Genomic DNA, 16967 nt, shown 5'->3' with positions numbered 1-16967 from the left:
TTCCGAGAGAGAGAATCATAGAATCCCTACAGTGCAGAAGGAGGCCATTCAGCCCATCGAGTCTGCACCGACCACAATCCCACCCAGGCCCTATCCCCATAACCCCATGCATTTACCCTAGCCAGCCCCCCTGACTCTAAGGGGCACGGCCAACGCACCTAATCCCACCAGTCTTTGGACCGTGGGAGGAAACCGGAGCACCCAGAGGAAACCCACGCAGACACGGGGAGAACGTGCAGACTCCACACAGACAGTGACCCAAGCCGGGAATCGAACCCGGGTCCCTGACGCTATGAGGAAGCCGTGCTAACAAGGGTGCCACCGTGCCGGGGGATGGAGTGGGTGGCTAGGGAATGGAGTTATGGCAAGGATCAAAGAGGCTGGGTCATCCCAGCGTTCTGTGAAGGAAACGCCTGCATTGGGGTACCGGAGAAACACTCTGGATAGGAGGAGGGGCAGGGATAGGTGATGAGGCGTGTGTGTGTGTGTGTGTGGAAAATGATGTCACGGAGGGTGAGTGTGAAATAGGAAGGGGGGGGTGGGGCCAGGTTAGCTGTTGGGGTGGGGGAGGGGATTGAGTGGGCATGGGAAGGAGATGCCAACATGGGTGGTACCCTCATTATGGGCTGGATAATGACTAAATGGAAGCAGGTGAGAGCAGCCCCACCCGGCTGGAGGAGAGAGGAGAGGTAATGGGACTACTAAATGGTCATGACTGTAGCCCAATCCATCAGGCAAACCAGCCTCCCATCCACTGACTCCGTCTACACTTCCCACTGCCTCGGAAAAGCAACCGGCATAATTAAGGACCCCCACACACCCTGCACATTCTCTCTTCCACCTTCGGGAAAAAGATACAAAAGTCTGAGGTCGCCGACTCGAGAACAGCTTCTTACCTGCTGCCATCAGACTTTTGAATGGACCTACCTCACATTAAACTGATCTTTCTCTACACCCCAGCTACAACTGTAACACTACATTCTGCACCCTCTCCTCTCCTTTTCTATGAACGGTATGCTTTGTCTGTGTAGCGCGCAAGAAATAATACTTTTCGCTGTATCAACTGTGGCGACTAGGGGATTTTCACAGTAACTTCATTGCGGTGTTAATGTATTTGCGACTCTAATAAATAAATAAATAAACTTTAAACAACACACGTGACAATAATAAATCAAATCAAAATCAAACGGAGTTGGGGGGGGGGAGGTGGTGGATATCCGGGACATAAACTGCAGAGAGTGCGGAACTAAGCTCCCCCATGGTTGCAAATAAGTAGCAACACACTGCAGGAATATACAGAGATTAAATCCCGATCCCCGGTGCCAGAACGATAATCGCTACGCATCTGGATGACCGTGAGGTGAGGTTTAGCCATGACCTTTCCCCTCTGAAGTATCAGCTGAGAATGGAGCCTTGTGATAAAGCCACTCAGCCTCTTGGGAAACGGGATGCATTCTCCTCCCGGAACTGTGACCCCGTCCGATCACGTCAAAAGCCACCGGTAACGTCCCACTTCCCAGGTCTCCCTGCCCCCACCCCCAACCCCCCCACTGCAACAGGAAACGTTCAAACCTGCTTGCATTTTTCGCTTTGTCGAACCCCGAATGTTGGGGCAGCGAGAGGACAAGAACCAGCCACCCAGCGGTGCCTCACCCGCTCAGCTCATCGAGAATGCGATTCGGGGGCGGGGGGGGGTGGGCTCTCAGATTCGAAGGGCGAGGGCACCTTTTGCTTTGGAGTGACGCCAGGAGTTTATAAATGAGGGGTAGGTCTGTCCAACACATCCGAACTGCGTCTCAGGGGGTAGAGCGAGAAGGGTGAACACTGGGGTCATTTTGGTCTCTGCCCAGTCTTATTCAGCGCCACTGATGCCAGTGCCTAGCGCCAATGCAAAATTGGCATTGATGCCAACGCCACGTGCCAGTGGTTAGCACTGCTGCCTCACAGCGCCAGGGACCAGGGTTCGGTTCCCAGTTTGGGTCACTGTCTGTGTGGAGTCTGCATATTCTCTCCGTGTCTGTGTGAGTTTCCTCCAGAGGTTTCCTCCCACAGTCCGAAAGACTTGCTGGTTAGGGTGCATTGGCCTTTGCTAAGTTCTTCCTCCGTGTAGCCGAACAGGCACCGGAGTGTGGCGACTAGGGGATTTTCACAGCAACTTCATTGCGGTGTTAATGTAAGCTTCCTTGTGACACTAATAAGTAAACTTAAAAACGTGCAGGTTAAATGGATTAGCCATGCTAAATTGTCCCTTAGGGGAATTAGCAGGGTATATACATGGGGTTACGGGGATAGGGCCCTGGGTAGGATTGTTGTCAGTGCAGGGCCGAATGGCCTCCTTCTGCACTGTAGGGATTCTATGACTCTGTCCTACGATACTATGAACATACCTGATTGGGTGGGCCAAATCCAAAATCCGGTCTCTCACAGCTGAGGAGGTCCTTGATTTTGGTCACCTGGCTATTGCCTGTTTCGTAGGTGACTCTGCAGTTGCCAGAGACGTCAACCTGAAAAAGAGGGTGAATTCGATGAACGATCGGTCGGCCCCTGACAGCACAGAGGCAAAATACCAAAATCAAGAAATAAAGAACCAAAGTTAATGCAAGAGCTCGAGAATCTGGAACAGAAAGAGGCCCACTCGGGCCTACTCCAACATTCGATAAGATCAGGCCTGAACTCCCATTTTCCTGTATCTGGATGGACTGATGATCTTGTGAGAGACATAAAAATCTTCCCATCTCCATTTTAAATGGGAGACCCCAAGTTCCAGACAAACCTCCCCCGACACACACAAAGGGAAACCGCCTCAGGTTAATGACCTTTCACCTGAACCTGCGAGACATCGACTCGGTTCCAGCATTTTCTTATTTCCAACCCCAGGAGTCACTTTGTGACACGCTACTTGATATGCAACTCCTAACTCAACCCAGAAGAACATCTGGCAGCTCTGAGCGGGAGCCGCTTTTAATAATCGAACAGGAAAGAAAAACCTGAAGTTTAAAGGTTGCTCGCAGTCTGTTCTCAAAGCCTCAGTGCATTCACAGAATGACATCTCGACGCTGAACTGCGATAATTGGCAAAACTGCCAAACGACTCACAACCTGGGAAAAGGCCGACAACTTGAGAACGGCCCCTGAGTGTGAACACTGACAGAAATCCTGCAATCTCCCCCCCCAGGAAGTGTTCGATTACAAGCATTAGACAATTTATGGGGAGGCGATGGCCTAGTGGTATTATTGCTGGACTATTAACCCAGAAACTTAGCTAATGTTCTGGAGGACCCGGGTTCGAATCCCGCCACGGCAGATGGTGGAATTTGAATTCAATAAAAAATATCTGGAATTAAGAATCTACTGATGACCATTGTCAGAAAAACCCACTAATGTCCCTTTAGGGAAGGAAATCTGCCGTCCTTACCCGGTCTGGCCTACAGCAATGTGGTTGACTCTCAACTACCCTCCAAGGGCAACTAGGGATGGGCAATAAATACTGACCCAGTCAGCGACGCCCACATCCTCTAAATAAATAAATAAATAAATAAATTAGGAGACACACAGGCACAGGGGGGAAATGGGCAAACTCCACATCGGCAGTCACCCAAGGCCGGAATCTAACCCGGGTCCCTGGCGCTGTGAGGCAGCAGTTAATATAAACACAGTCCAACTGTTCTAGTACATTCTAAATGAAGCAGCCGAAGCCCAGGCTTGTCTGACACTGAACCCAGTTGCCATGGCCACCGAGGTCAATCAGTTTATGGGCCGTGCCTCATCCGGATGGCTGGAGTGGGGAAAAGAGGGAAAAGAAAGCTGGCAAAGGCAGCCTGCCCCGTCTGTAACCGACACCCCCCCCCCCCACTCCCTACCCCCCTCCACCCTCGTCTCCCTCCCCCTCCCCACCCCCAACCCCCCCTCCAACCCCCATCTCCCTCCCCCTCTCCCTCCCCACCCTCAATCCCCCCAACCCCTCACCCCCCATTCCCCTCCCCCCACCGCCAACCCTCCAACCCCTCAACCCCTCCATCCCCCCTCCCTCCCCACCCCCAACCTCCCCTCCAACCCCCATCTCCCTCCCCCTCTCCCTCCCCACCCTCAATCCCCCCTCCCTTCCCACCCCCAAAACCCCCAACCCCCTCCCTCCATCCCCCACCCCACCCCACCCCCACCCGGCCAGGAAGGCCTGTTTATGGTTCAAATTATCCTCCTTTTGTCGACATGAGGCACAAAAGAAATAAAGAAAACTGGAAGTGCGAATCACATTTACATTGTGACTTTAGGCTCTTCCCTAGGATTTCCTCAAAATGCCGCACACACAGCAAAGAGCCGTCAAAGCACGATCACCGTTGCCATGTCAGCGACTGCGGCGGCCATTTTGTGCACTGCCAGGTCTCACAAGAAGAGGGCATCGGATGAGAGAATGGGGAAGGAGACCAAAACCTGTTCAAGTGAAAGGCTGGGCTTACCTCAGCCACGGTCCCCGAATCCACCTGCAGCTGGAAAAGACTGACCAGACCTCGTTTTAGGTTTAGAATTAACCCCGTTTCTCCAGCGGAGCCGTACAGAGCCTCGATCTGAGAGAAAATGAAGTAAGTTAGGCCTGAAAGGCCCTGAATTTCAGAAGTGCTGGATTTTACCCACTGCAAACAGACAGGAGCAATGGAAAAGATGCTCTTTCACCATTAATAATCAACAATCGTAGGTCTAGAAGAGAAACTGGGATAAAACTATCAATAATATTACAGTTTAAATTTAAATAAGATACTGCCACAACTTCCAAACAATTGGGAGATGCTCAAATATAACAATTATCTTAATTTAAGTCAGTTTAGCTTTTATAAACACAAAATAGGAGCAGGAACAGGTAATTTGGCCTTTGAACCCACGCCCCTTATTCAATAAGATCATCTTTTATCTCAACTCCACCTCTCAAACTATCCCAAACCCATTAATATCCAAAACTCCATCCACCATAGCTGAGAGTATACACAGCAGCCCACTGCCCCTAGCTCCCTGGGTTAGAGAATTCCAAAGATTTGCAACCCTTTGGCCGGGATTTTCGGCCATGCCAGGGCGGAACCCACCGCGGGACAGGGGTGGGGGGTGAGGGGCACCTGCAGCAGCCCAGCCAAACGTTCATTGATTTTCGACGGGACTGGAAAACCCCGACCTTTGAGTGAAGAAATTTCTCTGCCTCTCAGCCAACCTTATTTGGAAACTGTGGGGAAAATTTTCTTGTCCCGCCCACCACGGGAATTGTGGTCTATTGACCTCGAATGGGATTTTCCGGTTTTAGAGCGACGGCGGCCAGAAGATCCCACCCTGTGATTCAGGTTTTCCAGACTCTCCAGTCAGGGGTAGAAAAAAATCCTCCCAGAGTCTATCCCGTCACGCCACTGTATGATAATTCCTTCTTGATCTCAATTCCAGGGAATACTGGCTATCCAACCTGTCAGTTGCTACTAAGCAAAGAATCAGCTGACAGACATGCTTTGAACAATAGTGGAAAACACGTGACAGTAAACTGGCGATCCTTTTTAAACCGCCAGCAATGGGGCAAAAAATCAAGGTTGGGGATTATGGATCTTGGATTCGCTATCATCGATTGAAGGAAGTGTATTGGAGGACGTGCCCCTGTCTACATCAATGGGGATGAAGTAGAAATGATTGAGAGCTCCAAGTTTTTAGATGTTCAGATCACCAACAACTTGTCCTGGTTCCTCCATGCCGATGCTATAGTTAAGAAAGCCCACCAACTTTCTCAGGAGATTAAGGAAATTTGGCATGTCCGCTACGACTCTCACCAACTTTTACAGATGCATCATAGAAAGCATCTTTTCTGGTTGTAACACAGCTTGATATGGGCTCCTGCTCTGCCCAAGACCACAATTCACTACAAAGGGTCATGAACAAAGCCCAGTCCATCACTCAAACCAGCCTCCCATCCATTGACTCTGTCTACACTTCCCGCTGCCTCGGAAAAGCAGCCGGCATAATTTCTCTCGGACATTCTCCCTTCTACTTTCTTCTGCCGGGAAAAAGATACAAAAGTCTGAGGTCACGTACCAACCCTCTCAAGGACAGCTTCTTCCCTGCTGCCATCAGACTTTTGAAAGGACCTACTTGATGTTAAGTTGATCTTCCTATGATGGTGTTAGCTCAGAAAACAACAATGGCCAAAGCACCAGGGGAAATGCCTAACCCTACTTCAGAAGGTACAGGGGAATGTTTAACATCCACTGTAACCGGCAGGCTAGACCTTGGCCTAAGGCCTTAGCTGGAAGATGGTACCTCAGATAGTACACCAGTGCTGCGTTGATTTGTCGGCCTACATCGGAGGCTCACTTACTGGAGTAGACCTTCATTCGACAACCTCTGGAGGTTTGAGCGCTGCCTCAGGCTGACACTTGTCAAGAGGTTTGTTCCAAACTAAAGAGCAGGAAGAAATTACCTTTCCAGAATTCCAGTGAAAGATCACAGGCTTTTTCAATGTTGTAGGCCCCAACAAAGCCTCAATGTGAATGTTCTTGAAGATGTTTTGGCTCTCTGTTCGTTCTGACACATTCAACAGTTTGATATCTTGTATCTGTTGATCAAGGCATGCACAGTGTTAGGTTATCATTTTAACTATTTATCCAAGGGTAGAACCCACAGTTCTTTCTCAAATTCGCTAAATTGTCCAGAGACCCAGAGGTACTTCTCAGGCTTGTCTCAAATTACAGAACAAATTACCTCTGAAACAGGGTCGGAATGGGTATGGATCATAGAATTATACAGCCTATAAGGCCACTTGTCCCTGCTGCCTCTTCGTAACATCAACTAGTTCCATTTCTCACTCTAACCCTTTCTGAAAATTATTATTGAATCTGTTTCTGACACCCTTTCATTCCAAATTATCAGAACTCCACAGAACCACTGAATCCCTACAGTGCAGAAGGAGGCCATTCAGCCTATCGAGTCTGTACTGACTCTCCAACAGGGCATCTTGCCCAGGCCCACCTCATTCCTGCAACCCCACATATTTAGCATGGCCAATCCATCTAACCTGCACATCTTTGGACACTAAGGGACAATTTAGCATGGCCAATCCACCTAACCTGTATATCTTTGGACACTAAGGGGCAATTTAGCGTGGCCAATCCACCTAACCTACACATCTTTCGACACTAAGGGGCAATTTAGCATGGCCAATCTCCCTAACCTGCACATCTTTGGACTGTGGAAAAAAACCAGAGCAATCAGAGGAAACCCACAGAGACACAGGGAGAATGTGCAAACTCCACACAGACAGTGACCCAGAATCAAACCCGGGTCCCTGGCGCTGTGAGGCAGCAGTGCTAACCTCTGTGCCAGCCCACACACTCCATATGGCTGTAAGATATAGGAGCGGAATTAGGCCAATTCCCTCCCTAACTTGGCACTGTTTACCCACATCACACGGCCTTCCAGAAAGTGGCTCGCCACCATCTGCATGACAGCAATTAGAGATGGGCAATAAATGATGGCCTTGGTGTTATCCCAGTCAACAAATGAGTTAGAAAATACTACCTTTGATTACCGTGATTGTGTTGTTTATGATGTTGGAAATTCTAAAGAAGACTAACTCCTATTGCTGTTTACACCGGGGAGAGGGGGGTGTCTCATGGTCGTGCCAATGGCGCACCCCTGCCATGGGTCTCTGAGCGGGAAGCTCTGTTGATAACCGTGGAACCAAAAGATCCCACGGTGAGTGAGCCACGCACTGCCTCCCAGCTCCACCACACCACGGAGGGGAAGGAATACACCGCCCAAGGAATAACTTAGCTGCTTTTGGACTTGCTAGAAACATACTCAAGTCAGGAGGTGTAACTAAAATCATGATCAGGCTATTAAATGTCTACGAAAACTGCAAAAGAGTGAGGGACCAAAGGTTACAGAGAGAAAGCAGGAGAATGGGAATGAGAATCATATCAGCCATGATTGAATGGCGGAGCAGACTCAATGGGCCGAATGGTCTAATTCTGCTCCTATATCTTATGGCCTTATGGAGTGTATGGGCTGGCATGATGGCACAGTGGTTAGCACTGCTCCGTCACAGCACCAGCGTCCTGGGTTCGATTCCCACCTCGGATGACTGTCTGCTTGGAGTTTGCACGTCCTCCCTGTGTCCGTGTGGGTTTCCTCCGGTTTCCTCCCACACTCCATAGATATGTAGCTTAAGTGGATTGGCCATGCTAAATTGCCCCTTAGTGTCTAAAGATGCATAAGTTAGGTGGATTGGCCATGCTAAATTGCCCCTTAGTGTCTAAAGATGCATAAGTTAGGTGGATTGGCCATGCTAAATTGCCCCTTAGTGTCTAAAGATGTATAGGTTAGATGAATTGGCCATGTTAAACTGCTCCTTAATATCTAAAGACGTATAGGTTAAATGCTAAATTGCCCCTTCATATTAGGGGTGTGTACGTTAGAGAGATTGGCTGTGGTAAAGTTGTGAGGTTGCACGGATAGGGTGGGGGAGAGGATCTAATTAAGATATTCTGTCAGAGAGCAATGGGCCGAATGGCCTCCTTCTGCTGGGATTCTGTGAATCTATAAAAATTAATTGAAAAAAGTTTGGCACTAACCCACGTGCAGTGACATTGGGACAGGTGACCACAAGCTAAATCAGAATGGTGGGCTTTGAGGGATGGATTAAAAGAGTGAGGTGGGGAGACTGAGGGAGCAAATTGCAGAATTTAGGGCCAAGGCAACTGAAGGCACGGTTGCCAATGTGGGAAATTTGGAGCGTACAGCGAACTGGTTTACAGACTCCAGCCTCCCAATCTGCCTTCACCCAGATCCCAACCCCCGCAGGAGTTAAAATAAAACTAAAAAGTAACGCACTTACCTGCAAATGAATAAGCTGTTCGTGCTGGTTGCTGTTATTTTCCCAAACCACGCGGAGCTGAATGACAGCTTCGATCTGGAATCCCGCTCCAGGCAACGCCGCTGGAGTGGACAAACTCTCCAATAACAAATCCACATTGTACTGATATTTAAACAGCACACCGGGTTGGTATGCGAGGCCTAAGGCCTGTCCTGAGGCACAAAAAGGACCGTCATTATATTTCAGAATCATAGATTAATTACACTACAGCAGGAGGCCATTTGGCCCATCGAGTTTACACCGACTCTGTAATACAGCATCCCACTCAGACCCTATCCCCATAACCCCACACATTTACCCTGCTAATCCCCCTCACCCACATATCTTGGGACGCTAAGGGACAATGCTACACAGCCAATCCATCTAACCTACACACCTTTGGATACTAAAAGGCAACTTAGCATGGCTAATCCACCTAACCCAAGGCCATAAAACATAGAAGCAGAATTAGGCCACTTGGCCCATCAAGTCTGTTCCGCCATTCAATCATGGCTGATATTTTTCTCGTCCCCATTCTCCTGCCTTTTCCCCATAACCCCTGATCCCCTTATTAATCAAGAATCTATCTATCTCTGTCTCAGAAAGGAACTCAATGACCTGGCCTCCACAGCCTTCTGTGGCAAAGAGTTCACAGAACCTGCAAATCTTTGGACACTAAGGCTCAATTTAGCACGGCCAATCCACCCAACCTGTACAACTTTGGACTGTGGGAGGAAACTGGAGCACCCAGAGGAAACCCACAAAGGTACGGGGGGAACATGCAAACTCCACACAGAAAGAGACCTGAGCCCAGAATTGAACACAGGTCCCTGTCGCTGTGAGACAGCAGTGCTAATCACTGTGTAAGTATCTGTTGCAATAATTACTTATTTCGATGATTTTTCAGTATCTGTTCTTCAACAAAGTGTGTTACCTGTTTGAAGTTTGCATTGAGGTCACTCTCTTTTCACACTTGTTCTGGATTTGAACCTGTTCTCTGGCCTAAAGTCCCCTATTAAATTCCTTCAACTCTAATGTTTCAAATTACCCTGCAGTCTCACTGAAAGACTCCAAGATTTCTCAGTGGGCAGTGCCCCCAGGTTTCTCTTCATAGCCCCGTGCATGGCATCCAAATGATTTGCTAGACTTCAGCGAGAACATTTCCTTAATCGAACCCAGAAATAGATCCAACCCGGTGGCACAGTGGTTAGTACTGCTGCCTCACAGCACCAGGGACCAGGGTTCGATTCCCGGCTTGGGTCACTGTCTGTGTGGAGTCTGCACGTTCTCCCTGTACCTGCGTGGGTTTCCTCTGGGTGCTCTGGTTTCCTCCCACAGTCTGAAAGATGCTAAATTCTCCCTCAGTGTTACCCGAACAGTTTGATTCCTGGCTTGGGTCAGTGCCTGTGTGGAGTCTGCACATTCTCCCCGTACCTGCGTGGGTTTCCTCCAGGTACTCCAGTTTCCTCCCACTGTCCAAAAGCTGTGCTGGTTAGGATTCATTAACCATACTAAATTCTCCCACATCTTGCATTCATGGGATAAAGAGTGTACACACTTCTAACAGGGGATTTATAGGGTTAAAAAGCATCAACTTTACAACTGAGGCCAAGAACATCAAAACATTGAATATATTCAAGAGGTGGCTGGATATAGATTTGGGATGAATGGGATCGGAAGTTATGGGGAAACAGCAGGATTGTAACAATGAGTTGGATGATCAGCCATGATCATGATGAATAGCAGAGCAGGCTCGATGGGCCAAATGGCCTCCTCGCACTCCCATCTTCTATGTTTCTATATCCAGTGGGTGAGGGATGCTTCTGAGTTGCACTCTGGTGAGTGGCAATAAAAGTCTTCAGTCATTCTCCAACATCCCGGGAGCACTTTGATGTGGAATCATTGAATTTTATAACCATAGAATCCCTACAGTACAGAAAAAGGCCATCCGGCCCATCGAGTCTGCACTGACTCTCCAAAAGAGCATCCCACTCACACCCTCTCCTTTGCCTACCCCTGTAACCCCATGCATTTACCATGGCTAATCCACCTCATTCAAATTTCACCATCTGCTATGGTGGGATTCGAACCCGGATCCTCAGAGCATTACCCTGGGTCTCTGGATTACGAGTCCAGTGATCACACAAGCACCTGTCACCAGCAAGTGGAAGCCTTGCAAATCAGAAAGAGGGAAGATTAGATTCCTGAGAGACTTGAGAGGTAAGAGTGTGGGAGTTCTGGTTACCCTATTATAGAAAGGATATTATTAAACTAGAAAGAGTACAGAAAAGATTTACCAGGATGCTACCAGGACTTGATGGTTTGAGTTATAAGGAGAGGCTGGATAGACTGGGATTTTTTTCTCTGGAGCGTAGGAGACTGAGGGGTGATCTTATAGAGGTCTATAAAATAATGATGGGCATAGATCAGTTAGACAGTCAACATCTTTTCCCAAAGGTAGGGGAATCTAAAACTAGAGGGCATAGGTTTAGGGTGAGAGGGGAGAGATACAAAAGTGTCCAGAGGGGCACACAGAGGGTAGTAAATGTCTGGAACAAGCTGCCAGAGGCAGTAGTAGAGGTGGGTAAGATTTTGTCTTTTAAAAAGCATTTAGACAGTTACATGGGTTAAAGGGGTATAAGAGGGATATGGGCCAAATGCAGGCAATTGGGACTAGCTTAGTGGCTAAAAAAAGGCAGGTTGGACAAGTTGGGCCGAAGGGCCTGTTTCCATGCTGTAAACCTCTATGACTTCCAAAGGAGGCCATTCAGCCCATTAAGCCTGCACTGACCACAATTCCACCCAGGCCCTATCCCCGTAACCTCCCCCTGCTAATCCCCCCGACTCTGAAGGGAAATTGAGTCTGGCCAATCCACCTAACCCACACATCTTTGGAAATGTTCTGGCTGTGATTAGATAGAGCAGAGTGGAAACCCAATCAGGGCAAATTGACCAAGGGTGGATGGCACGAGAAGAAGGTGGTGTCAGTACTTACAAACTGGTCAGGAAGAATGAAGAGTGAACAGCAACATTACAGCGTCAAGAATCTCCTTTCTCTGGCTAGTTAGACCCCCTTTATTCTGGTGAAATCCTAACTGAAGAGTCTCCAACAATTCACTGCAGGAGACAACATTGGTCGAGGATATTGAAGAGGAAAGGGAGGTTGGAGGTGAGGTGATAGTTCATGCGACAGAAGGTGATAACAACTGTTTGGAAAGGAGATGTCTTGTTATTGGAGGCAGGATTTCCATGGCGGGGGCAAGGTGAGAGGTTAAGGAGAGGCTCGGCAGTGTGGAAAAGATGTCAGGGCAGAATATTGGCTCTCTTGGGTGATGTGGATGTAGCGATGGCTTTGGGAAAGGACAGTGAGGCCCAGTGACTTGGCCCAGACTGGGCAGAACCACTAACGGACAGATAAGCCAACCATGCACCGGTTACGCTCAAGGACCTGCCTGGTGGAGTGGGAGAAAGGAAATATATTCCAGAGGAATGACCAGATTGAGAGGGACAGCAACAGTTTTCTGGGTACAAAGAGGCATCATTAAGGCACAGTGGTTATCACTGCTGCCTCACAGTGCCAGGGACCCGGGTTCGATTCCTGGCTTGGGTCACTGTCTGTGTGGAGTCTGCACATTCTCTCCGTGTCTGTGTGGGTTTCCTCCGTGTACTCCGGTTTCCTCCCAAACATGTGTGGGTTAGTTGGATTGGCCATGCTAAATTCTCCCTTAGTGTCAGAGGTACTAGTCAGGATAAATGCATGGGGTTATGATTTTGATTTGATTTATTATTGTCACGTGTATTTAGTATACAGTGAAAAGTATCGTTTCTTGCGCGGTATACAAACAAAGCATACTGTTCTTAGAGAAGGAAAGGAGAGAGTGCAGAATGTAGTGTTACAGTCATAGCTAGGGTGTAGAGAAAGATCAACTTAATGTGAGATAAGTCCATTCAAAAGTCTGACAGTAGCAGGGAAAAAGCTGTTCTTGAGTCAGTTGGTATGCGACCTCAGACTTTTGTATCTTTTTCCCCATGGAAGAAAGTGGAAGAGAGAATGTCCAGGGTGTGTGGGGGCCTTAATTATGCTGACTGCTTTTCTGAGGCAGTGGAAAGTGTTGATGGAGCAATGGATGGGAGGTGGTTTGTGTGACGGACTGGGCTACATTCACAACCTTTGTAGTTCCTTGCAGTCTTGGGCAGAGCTGTTGCCATACCAAGCTGTGAAACAACCAGAAAGAATACTTTCCATGGTGCATCTGTAAAAGTTGGTGAGAATCGTAGCGGACATGCCAAATTTCCTTAGTCTCCTGAGAAAGTACGGGGTTGGTGGGCTTTTTTAACTATAGTGTTGGCACGGGGGGACTAGGACAGGTTGTTGGTGATCTGGACACCTAAAAACTTGAAGCTCTAGGGAAGAGGCAAGAGAATATCGCGCTAAGTCATACAGCTCTCTCAGAGAGCCAGTGCAGACACGATGGACCAAATGGCCTCCTACCGTACTTCTGTGATTTTGTTAAAAAACCCCATTGTGATAGGATAGAATCCCCACAGTGCAGAAGGAGGCCATTCAGCCCATCGGGTCTGCACTGACTCTCTGGCTGAGTATCTTACACACAAACCCAAAACCCCGCAATCCCTTACATTCACCACGGCTAATCCCTCTAACCTAACATCTCTGGACATTAAGGGGCAATATTTACCGTTCTGCCCACCATGGGAATCAGAGTGGGCGAGGGGTGGACCACGGAAAGGTCCGCTGACCTCCAGTGGGATTTTCTGATTTCGGTGTGAGCGAGGGGGAAAGTCCTGTCCTTAATATCAGGGGAATTAGCAGGATAAATACATGGGATTAAGGGGATAGGGTCTGGGTGGGGTTGTTGTCAGTGCAGACTCAATGGCTTCCTTCTGCACCGTAGAATTCTATGATTCTATATATGTACACACGCAAATATTTCACACATTTAATTTACATGTGCATTTTACAGAATAAACGCTACCAGTCAGAAAATGGTATTTCTCCATCTATTTCTAAATTATTAATACTGGGAAATTGCGTTAGTCAGCAACTGGAGACAACCCTACTGTCTCTGCACTCCTTTTAGTTTGTCTGGGTACAGATCACAGGTCAGGGAGGAATAACTTTGAATCATAGAATCCCTACAGAGCAGAAGGAGGCCATTTGGCCCATCAAGTCTGCACTGCCAAAAATCCCACCTATCCCCACAACCCCATACACTTACCATGGCCAATTCAACTAACCTGCACTTCTTTGGACACTAAGGGACAATTTTGCATGGCTAATCTACCTAACCTGCACATCTTTGAAGTGTGGGGGGAAACTGGAACACCCGGAGGAAACCCACGCAGACACGGGGAGAACATGCAGACTCCACACAGACAGTGACTCCAGGTGGGAATCGAACCCAGGTCCCGGGCACTGTGAGGTGGCAGTGTTAATCACTGTCCCCCAGGCAGTGTGAATAAGAAAATGCTGCAAAATCTCAACAGGTCTGACAGCCTCTGTGGAGAGAGAATAGAGACAATGTTTTGACCCTCGACCCTTGACTTTTAGCTATGTGAGAAACACAGCTCACAGTTAAACAATTTAGTCAAGTCAAGTTCTGAAGGAGCAAGATTTTATTTGACGTTCTTGCAAGACCGGGTGTCTAGCGAAATAGGCACACCTCACATAGATTTACAGCACATTTTATACCTTTTCACAAGCATTGTGATAGCTTTGCAATGTGATGTTCTCTCCTAATTGGTGGTCCCTGTCCCATCTATGTGTTGACATTTTCCTATTGGCCCAAGGTGTCTTAAGTTCCTATCACCTCTACTCCTCATCTAACAGTGTCTCCTGTTATTACAGGAGTGCATTAGCAAACTCATCCATCTTATCCAATACTGTTACATGTCCAGTTCAGATTGGTAGTAATCAATCCTTTGCCAACTTAATCACTGCTGTCCCGACTATCTCAGTGACCCCTTCCCCCCCTTTTATGCTTAGTTGTATAAACAACACATCTTGCAGACCATTTGCTTTTTATAACGTGGGCCTCTTACATTCCTGCAGGATGTGGTGTATGCTTCACTGCACATCACATCTCTGATGTTATCTCTACATTACAGGCAGTCTTTTTATTATCCCTAATTATTACTGTGTTAGCAGCATCGAACCTTATGTCCTATGTTTGTGACTAAACTCACAGTTGTTTCCCTAAGGTGGGTTATCAATATGCCTAACTATATCCAATCTATTTAACTTCAAGCTATTTCTCTATGCTCTACAAATATATGTGTTAACAACATCTTTACCTATTGCTCACAGCTAGAGGGGTGCCACTCCATCCGACCAGAAGCCCCCCTCCCCCCTGCTCTGTTGGGGGGCTTTTGCAGGTTTATATTCAGTGTGGTGGCCACATGGAATAGAATTCAAACCTGGGACCACTGGCTTAGATACTACCCACACTCAGGGGATGATGAGCAAGTTCAGAAACCTGGGTAAAGCCTGGCTGGCATTGTGCCCTCAGTCTAAACCCCTCTCACCTTCAGCACAAAGCAGTGTGAGGATCACCAGCTTCCAGATCCCCCAGACTTCCGGAATCCCCATCTTCCACATGGGAAATTGCATATTCCCCGCAGGTCAGTTTCAGACAGGCGACTCCAGTCAGGAAGACAGAGGCAGATACAGCCTGGGGCTGGGGTAGGACACACAGGCAGATACAGCCCGGGGCTGGGGTAGGACACAGAGGCAGATACAGCCCGGGGCTGGGACAGCACACGGAGTGCCGAGTCTGCGGAGCTGGGGAAGGAAGGGTTTAAAAAAAAACACTTGCGAAACTTTGCCGGAACTTGTAAGACTTGCTGAAGTTTTGTAATTGAACGAGAGGCGGCCGGGAGAGGTCACTGACTCTGAACAGTCTGTGACTGTGTGTTACTGTGTCAGAGTGTGAGAGATTCTGAGATACTATGTGTGTGTTACTGTGTCAGAGTGTGAGAGATTCTGTGATACTGTGTGTGTGTTACTGTGTCAGAGTGTGAGAGATTCTGTGATACTGTGTGTGTGTTACTGTGTCAGTGTGTGAGAGATTCTGTGATACTGTGTGTGTGTGTTACTGTGAGTTTGTCCTGTGTTATTGTTTGTGTGTCCTGTTGTGTGAGGATATGCCAGTGCCTGTAAGGCTGTGTGGCTCTGTTGGGTGTCTGGGAATGGTGTTATCTGTGAGTCTATGAAATTGTCCAGGTCTAATGATTACCTCTGTCTAATTGCCTGGATACACGTCTGTTTGTGTCTCTGTCTGGCTCTGCGCCAGTCTGGCTGTTCCTCTGCCTTGTGTTTGTGTTTGTGTGTGTGTCTCTGTATGTGTGGCAGTATAGCTGGCTGGCTGTGTATGTGTCTATCTGGCTGTGTGCCAGTCTGTCTGTCTGGTTGTGTCTCTGTGTCTATCTGGCTGTGTGTGTGTGTGTCTGTCTGTCTGTCTCTGATCTGTTGGCCTCTGAAATGAACAAAGACTGAAAAGCTGCCTTGCAGACTGGTGTCACACTTTCAACCTCCCCAGGAAACAACCTCATTCACGGGGAAAGAGAGCTGGGTTCAGAGAGAGAGAGTGAGTGTGACAGGCAGGGGAAAGAGAACTGGATTCAGAGAGAGAGAGAGCGTGACAGGCAGGAGAGAGAGAGCGTGACAGGCAGGGGAAAGAGAGCTGGATTCAGAGAGAGAGAGAGCATGACAGGCAGGAGAAGCAGACAAGGGATAAAATATATTATCAAGGGATAAAGTTTAATTAAAGTGAGCTGGAACAGTGATTAATTACGGACTCGATAATAAATACACAGCATTTTTACACAACAAAACACAAGGAGATGAGTTTATGAAGAATCATTTCAAATAATGAATTGTATGAGGAATCTGATTGTTGGGGTTTATATTTATATATATCTGAGTACGGGTTCCAATCATTAGTGTACAGCCAGTATCTCCCATTATCCAGTGTGGTAAGGTGGGACTGCAAAAACCAAACTTTCACTTCTTGTTGGGAAAGTCCCGGATTCTCCAAACCTCACTCAGTATCGGGGAGGGGAGGGGGGTTCATCTA

At 48.0% G+C, this 16967-nt stretch overlaps 1 protein-coding gene across 1 annotated transcript in view; it reads right to left on the bottom strand.

Annotated features, from left to right (window-relative positions):
- Positions 1 to 15638, bottom strand: part of LOC145360415 (microsomal triglyceride transfer protein large subunit-like) — a 51889-nt gene extending 36251 nt beyond the window's left edge. Inside the window, exons 1-5 of the mRNA XM_080215614.1 lie at positions 15418 to 15638; positions 8857 to 9047; positions 6442 to 6576; positions 4457 to 4564; positions 2388 to 2504 (exon numbers count right to left, since the gene is read on the bottom strand). Coding sequence (XP_080071740.1) covers positions 2388 to 2504; positions 4457 to 4564; positions 6442 to 6576; positions 8857 to 9047; positions 15418 to 15502 — 636 coding nt within the window. The 5' untranslated portion in view covers positions 15503 to 15638. The remainder of the gene's footprint in view (positions 1 to 2387; positions 2505 to 4456; positions 4565 to 6441; positions 6577 to 8856; positions 9048 to 15417) is intronic.
- Positions 15639 to 16967: the final 1329 nt, after the last annotated feature.

The sequence above is a fragment of the Carcharhinus amblyrhynchos genome, chromosome 31 (assembly GCF_965287045.1).
Source record: "Carcharhinus amblyrhynchos chromosome 31, sCarAmb.v2.hapA, whole genome shotgun sequence".
NCBI classification, from domain to species: Eukaryota; Metazoa; Chordata; class Chondrichthyes; order Carcharhiniformes; family Carcharhinidae; genus Carcharhinus; species Carcharhinus amblyrhynchos.
The sequence above is the reverse complement of the archived record's forward strand: the minus strand, read 5'-3'. Positions and strand labels throughout refer to the sequence as shown.